General features: G+C 28.8%; 1 protein-coding gene across 1 annotated transcript; it reads left to right on the plus strand.

The window, feature by feature from the left end:
* The first annotated feature begins 2,819 nt into the window (after nucleotides 1-2,819).
* On the plus strand, nucleotides 2,820-4,387 carry LOC112599838. Its single transcript, XM_025346910.1, has 2 exons — nucleotides 2,820-4,075; nucleotides 4,164-4,387. The coding sequence occupies exons 1-2, from the start codon at nucleotides 2,902-2,904 to the stop codon at nucleotides 4,385-4,387; spliced, it is 1,398 nt and encodes a 465-aa protein (XP_025202695.1). The 5' UTR covers nucleotides 2,820-2,901.
* The last annotated feature ends 3,303 nt before the right edge of the window (nucleotides 4,388-7,690 follow it).

A 7,690-nucleotide genomic window follows, 5' to 3' on the forward strand; every position in this document is an offset into this window, starting at 1 on the left:
ATCAAATACGATTATGGAGAGTTATGACGGTACGTAGTTTATTAAAATCGTAATAATTTTCCGTGCGTTTTCTCGACTTCGTTCTTTGTTTTTCATTAAACAACGATGAAACGAGTTTGAACACTCGATAATCAGCGAAAATCAAAAACTATATTATGTCAATATTACACAACACACGTTTCCGTAAATAGTCCCATATCGTATAGTACCTAACAATAGCTGCTAGTTTATTGCGGAAATAATAGGAATTAATGTATAGATAAACAAATGGTATTTAAAATATAAATTATTTTTTATATGTAGTATTATTATAGCAGTCCCTTATCAAACACCAACCAGAAATCTTCTCAAACTCATTGACCGTTGTCAAGCGATTTCGTTTTGGAAATATAATTTATAAGCATGGGATGTGTTTTTTATGCTCCGGAAGTATTACGTTAATTACACGCATAATATATACCCTATATAACCGGATGACACGCATCTATTCCCGCAGTGATCTCTAATCTCCATAGATGCATTATTATATTTTATGCATGTATACATTATAGTACACATATTTCTTAAGATCGCTTTAATGCTTTCTTGACAAATATCGTATTATACGCTTACGAGTTACAATATAGTAATAATATAGTTGTGATTTGTTGTATAATAATATAATATGTAACGCGTGCTATGATGTACATGAAATTATTTCTATAGCATTATTATTTTAGATTGTATTATATTATAATACAATATACATTTTTTCAGATCATACCTAAAAAAAAAAAACAATTTTCTACAAAGCTGATCAATATTTTTAGTAACTACATATGTATTTCCATATACCAAGGTAGCTTAGGTAGTTTTCACTGTCAAAACGTCAATGTACCTCATCATAAAAACATACCTAATATACTAATATATATTATCAAAATGAGATAGTTCTAAGTTTTAATATAAATAAGTTATAATTATGGTTAATCCCTTCACAGTTTACATATATAACATGAGATTATTAAACCTTATAAGTATTTGCTCAATACAATTTTATACAGGAATGACAGACAACGTAGAAACCAAAGAATACTCAATTTGGTCTCTTAATATTCCTTATTCATATCTCTAAAGCTCCTCGATAATTTCTCCATTAGGTAGGTATGTGTTTAAAATTAAATGTATTATGTAAGAAATATGCTTGCTTTTTCTTTCTAATAAATTAATTTCTGCGAGCTCTTCAACTTTGCTATTTTATTTTACTATTTTAGGTATATATTTCATTTTACCCACTTATCTATATTTTATAATTTGATTTCGTCACTAGTTACTGAAATAAAATATTTAATCACATCACATCAGGACATGTTATTGCGGTAATGAGTTTATATCAATAAGATTTCGATCTGTAACAAGTAATTTTAAATCCTAAATGAAATGGATTATTGATTATACAATGATGTGTGTGTGTATTTTTTCGTGACTGTCTTTGCTTTTTGGAGCAATAAAAATACTCCACTATCTTGATAGCAAAGTGGATTTAGTTGGGTACTTCAGAAAGGTCAAAAACTTAAAAGTAAGAAATGTTCTTTATTTTGACAAAATGCATTTTCTTATTAAGTTTTTGTTCAAAAACGAATAACAGTATAAGTATATAAAATTTTTACATTTTTAGTATTGAATTTTTTTTTACACTTTGGCATAGTTTTAAAAATATTTTGACATTTCTTTTGAGCAATCCATAAAAATTTGGATTTTTTTCCATAAATTTCATTGAATTATACGCTCGATTAAAAAGTTTGAAATTTATTACAAGACTTCACGACATGAGTTGTTTATACAGAAATTTAAATTAAATAAAAAAATATACATGATACTATTATAATAAGTTAATAATATAAATCTAATACTGCAGTGGAACAAATTGTAAAATAAATTATTTTAATACCAAAATTAAGGTGGAATAAAATATACTTAAGCACTTAGTAACATATAGGCTAACAAACCGTCTCAACTCAGAACCGTTTTTCAACGAATAACAATAATTCATCTTTAAATTCGAGTATCCGTCAATAATCAGCTATTACTATAATCTACTCAATGGCTCGGTAAAATCGAAATTTACTGTACTTACTTACTTGCCTGCTCTCTCTTTTTTTATCTTTTAGTAAAATAGTCAATATTTCTACTAGCGGCTGGTGACGTCAATTATTATTAAAAAGAAAAAAAAATTGAACAATTCGGATTATAGAAACATCAAAATATAAATTCACATAAATTCACGGACCGAGATCCAACACAAACTAAATGTTATCAATTTGTTTTTTTATTGTTATTAATTACTTATTATTATTATTGTTGTGGCGCAAAACAAACTTCGCAAAGTCTTCTGCATCATAAAACGCGCCTACTCCTATACCTACGGCCGATACCGCTGTAAACACAAACTGCACACGCAGTACCTTCCTATACAATATTATTATACTATATTTATACTAGTCTTGCACAGGGTAACCGGCCAAAAAAGCGAAAAAAAAATAGTGAATGGAAAAATAGCGAATTAAAAATTTCGAAAATAAAAATAACGAAACTAAATTATGGCGAAAAATAATATATCGAATGTTTAGGGGAAACTCTTGTTTTTATAGTTAATATTAAACAGAGAATAGGGGAAAACTATAGATAATAATATAATCTTTATTAGTCAGTCATTATTATTGTGACTCAAGGTAATATCCGTTATCGCTTTTATCGTGAATAGTGTACATCGTATACCTATCGTATCCTATACTATATGGACATCAAATAGTTTTGTACGACGTTCGACATCGTGACAATCGTTGACTAAGTGTTGTGCTTATTATTTTATTTCTTATATTCTATTTAAACTGTATTTTTTAAAAATTTGATTTTTAAGTTATGGAATTTATTAAATCTAATAAAAATAAACTTTTACTCGTGTATTATAGTTATGCTTATAGAGAGGAAAAAATATACAAGGAATCGAAGTATTGGAAATGTATAGATATGCAATGTAAAGGTCGATTAACAACTACAAGTGATAATAAAATTAAAAAAGAGCCTTCAGAGCATAACCACGTTCCAGATATATGCAAGTTAGAAGTAAAAAAAGAAGTCGAGAGAATGAAATCCCAATCATTGTCGTCACAAGATAACCCTCAACAAATAATCGCTTCATCGCAATTAAATCCAATGATATCAGGTGCATTACCCGAAATATCTAATTTAAAACACACGTTAAGAAGAGTACGACAACGTAATGATTGCGCACCGCCGAATCCTCAGTCACTTTTTAACCTCCAAATACCTGAAAGGTATACTTTAACTAAAGATGGAAAGCAATTCATGCAGTACGATAGCGGTCCATCAGATGAACGTATTTTAATATTTTTTACTAGACAAAATCTAGAATTAATGGGAAAATGTAATAATTGGTTCGTTGATGGTACATTTAAGTGCACTCCGACACTTTTTACTCAAATTTACACAATACATGTATTGACAACCAATTCGTTGATACCTGCTGTTTACGCTTTATTACCAAATAAATCACAAAAAACATATGTACACCTCCTTAATCAATTAAAAAAAATTAAATCAACTTTATCACCAAAATTAATTATGTCAGATTTTGAAATGGCATCAATTAATGCATTTAAAGAAGTATTTCCAAATGTAAAACAAAAAGGATGCCATTTCCATTTTTCCCAATGTATTTGGCGTAAAATACAACAAATTCAATATATGGCCCAAAAATATATATCAGATTCGACATTTGCATTACAGATACGGCTCTTATTAGCATTAGCATATGTACCAGAAAATCATGTGATAGATGCGTTTGAAGAATTAATAGATTCACAATACTACACAGATAACGAAAAAATTTTGCAACCACTTATTGACTACTTTGAAGACACCTGGGTAGGCCGTCCAATGGGTCGAAGAAAAGGTCGTAGATTACCAAAGTATTCAATAAGTTTATGGAATTGTTACGAATCAGCAAGTACTTTATTGCCAAGGACTAACAATGCAGTAGAGGGTTGGCATAGAGGTTTCAGTTCATTACTTGGTTAGTTTTTTAAAATATTTTATTAAATTTATAATTTAATTCAATGTATTTAATGTATCAATGTATAATGTAATATTAACTTTTTAAGGTGCATATCATCCAACATTATGGACATTTATCGATGTGTTAAAAGATCAACAACATTTAGAGGACATTAAACAGGAACAGTTCATTGCTGGTGCCAAAAAACATCAAAAAAAAAAATATAAAGATTGTTCAGAAAAAATACGTAATTTAACCTTATCCTACAATACTAACGACAACATTAATTATTTAAAAGGTATCGCTTACAACTTAACTTTACAAATGTAACTATGATTTTGTGAATATTTTTTTATATTATATTTTTATACTTGTACTTATTATAAAATATTTTTTCGCTATTTTTGATTTCGTAATTATATAAACTTTGCTTTTATTTTTTTCGCTATTTTGGTTTCGCTATTTTTCTTTTCATCTTTATTTTTTCGATATTTTGGCCTATAATCCTTGCACAGCAATGTATACCTATTATGTGTGTACAACTCGAGATTATCTGCGCTACTAACATTGTTTAAGCATGCACTGTGCATATTACGTATAAATATTATATTATTATGTACAACTCGCGGTGCATATTATTGACAACACACAAACACGCCGTAAAATATTTTGTTCGGGACCGCGCAGGTTTCGGCAAAAGGGATGAGATAGCGGAATAAGCTTCGTAACGATATCGTCACGGACCGCTTTTCCGGCGAAATAACAACATGAGCAATTATTGTCCACGCGGCGTCGGATGTGTATTATATATATATATATAATTTATATATATATATATATGTATACATGACATGAAAACGTTGACGGCGGCAGCGGTGACGACAACGGAAACGGACACGAAACGGTCTCGTTATTATTATTGTATTATTTTTCGCCGCCGCCGTAAGCCTTTTGTTGTTGTCGGGCAAAAACAAGGGATTGAAAACTAATTGATTCAATCGAACGTAAAACACGCCGCCGACGACGTGGACTCGGCTACGCGACTCCGCTCCTTTTCACGCCAAAAACTCCCTTTTCAATCGTAATAAAATGTATATACGAGAAATAATATACAATCGTATATAATAAAATAAATGCGTGTGGCGGCGGGTGCTCGTGTCTGCGCCGTTAGGCTTTTTCGTCTCTTTTATTTGTTTTATTTTTTCACCTCCGCCGCTTTTATTTTATATACCAAGCCCGGTATTAGTGTATTTTGTGTTTTCGCACCACAATAAAAATGTTATATATCACGGCGTGTACTCTTATCACGCGGAGTGCAGACGTCTGTCGAGTTGCAGTTTTTTCAACGTCGTTCTGTATGTCATTGGTACGAACAATTTGGTGTTATTGTGTTGCTTTAATAAATATATACTTACACCACCTTGTAATTGATACGTCCTTATTTTTCACGAATCGTAACATATATATACATATATATATTTATATTTATACATGTTTTTAATTCAAAACATTTAATTTCCAACGAGAAAAATGTTAAAGTTTAGTTTGGTGGTTTACTTTCAATAAAGCGCGTCTAGCTGGGTAATCTTTTGATTTTAATCAGGAATTTGTTGAGTGATTTTTTTTTGCATCTTAAATTCATTTTGGCGAGCAGTTGCAGTGGTTACGTGTATTTTTTATCTGGCATTGTAAGATTTCGCGCCATTTGTGTTATTCTACGTTATAGTTTTTTTAATGTACAGAATTGATATTATTTCAAAAATAACGTGACAATGACCATATTTTTTTTGAAGTCTTCAAACGAGAGATATAAAGTACCACTTGGTTTTCATTTGCATCACGTTGAACACTTAGTTAAAAGTTCACTTAAATTAAGTCGTCTACGTGTGTGCGCATTATGATAGGTGCGAGTCCCATTTCCCCGCAATACCGTGGCGATTTGATTTAAAAATTAAATTCGTTTCTTTTCATCATTACACGCACAGTTAAACTTAAGTTTTGAAAAAAGTAATGACAACAATAATTTTTTATTTGTTTAAAACACCGTTTAGCACCAATGTGTATGCAGAAAATGTACCACTAACCGTGTAGCATAGCAATTACACACGGTGCACGTGGTCATTAATTTAAGCGAATCATGAAAAAATGTAAAAATGTGAGATTCGATTCACTCGATTCAGCTAGTTTTCATACTACACTAGGAGTATCTTATATAGTTATAATTCATTTTAGTGGAGATGTAACATATTATGTATAAAATATATAATAGGTATAAGTAATATACATAATACGTGATAAGTGATAATCATTAACAAAATATATCTCGGGATCGTCTCAATGAACAAAAATTTTAAAAAGTATGCAATACAAATTACGAAATATTAATGTATTTAAATCAAAAAATTTAATAAACCGAATTTATCAATATTAAATTATATTAATGACTAGCTTTATAACTTTGAGCCATTATAGTTGTGGTTATGAACAACAATATTTAATTGTTAGACGACAATTTTATGGTAAAATTTTTGTTAATTGTTATTAAATACCTTAATTAATTGTTTATTATTATCTCTCATTGTTTTTTCTAAATATCAAACGCATGATCTTCTCATAGTTATAATTGTTATGTGATAATTCAACACAATATCATTTATTTTCTATACTAAATGCAAAATGGTCAAATTAATTTAATTCACCAATTAAGTGTTTTATCACAGTTTTATCAATTAAATAACTAATACATATTTACATAAATTAATGTCTAATACACTTTAATAGAAATATCTAGTAATATCTAGTAATATTGGTTTTTATTTATTTAAAATTAAAAAAAAAAATTCAAACATTGAATTCCATCAATATTTCGATTATTTTAATACGTTATTATTGTTATTTTAAGAAATTCACTACAGTGCCTATATTAAATTTTAAAAAATAAATTACTTTTAATGAGTTCTTGGATTAATGTTTAGAGAATGTCTGCAGATACAAGTGACGCAGCTCTACAAAATGAACTCTTACTTTATCAGATTATTTGCTGTTGCTACAGGGATAACCTCTTCCAGCACATTCCACGCCATTTCAAGTACGGTATGTACTTGATTTCTAGACCACCGTCGGTGGCTGCTATCGTGTATTATGTTCAGAAAATATATCATTCGACAATAAAGGTAAAATAAGATTGTTCATTTGAAAATCATTATATTCGCAGACCCAATTTTTCAACTCGATTGTTTTTAAATACATGTCTCGGATCAGAGAGATTTCATTAGAAAAATAATATTTTATGCATGATTAAATTTTAAATTTAATTACGTTAAAATTAAATTGAATATTGGTATTTAATACATTTTTTTTTACATAACCAAGAATAAATTTACTATGTATACAGGAAGAATTGTAAAAAAACAGAATAATGGTTTGCGCTTTTTGGAAATTTTTGATCGTACTAACGATAACTATATATTTTAATTAAACTTTTATAGTTATTTCTGTATCTAAATAAAGAAGATCATTTGATTTTATTATTTATTAATATTATGTTTAAAACAAAATGAATTAATAGTATCAACCACGTTCTATTAACAAATTTAGTTACCTGATTAATTTTAGTAACTCGAAATTATATAA

This window comes from Melanaphis sacchari, unplaced genomic scaffold (assembly GCF_002803265.2).
Source record: "Melanaphis sacchari strain LSU unplaced genomic scaffold, SCAv2.0 Contig55_pilon_pilon, whole genome shotgun sequence".
Classification (NCBI taxonomy): domain Eukaryota; kingdom Metazoa; phylum Arthropoda; class Insecta; order Hemiptera; family Aphididae; genus Melanaphis; species Melanaphis sacchari.

What these genes read in the sequence shown, in the direction of transcription:
- LOC112599838 (XM_025346910.1), top strand. Translation starts at nt 2,902, where the DNA reads ATGGAATTTATTAAATCTAATAAAAATAAACTTTTACTCGTGTATTAT. An exon ending in AGGTTTCAGTTCATTACTTG is followed by an intron (nt 4,076 to 4,163) that starts GTTAGTTTTTTA and finishes TAACTTTTTAAG; the next exon opens with GTGCATATCATCCAACATTA.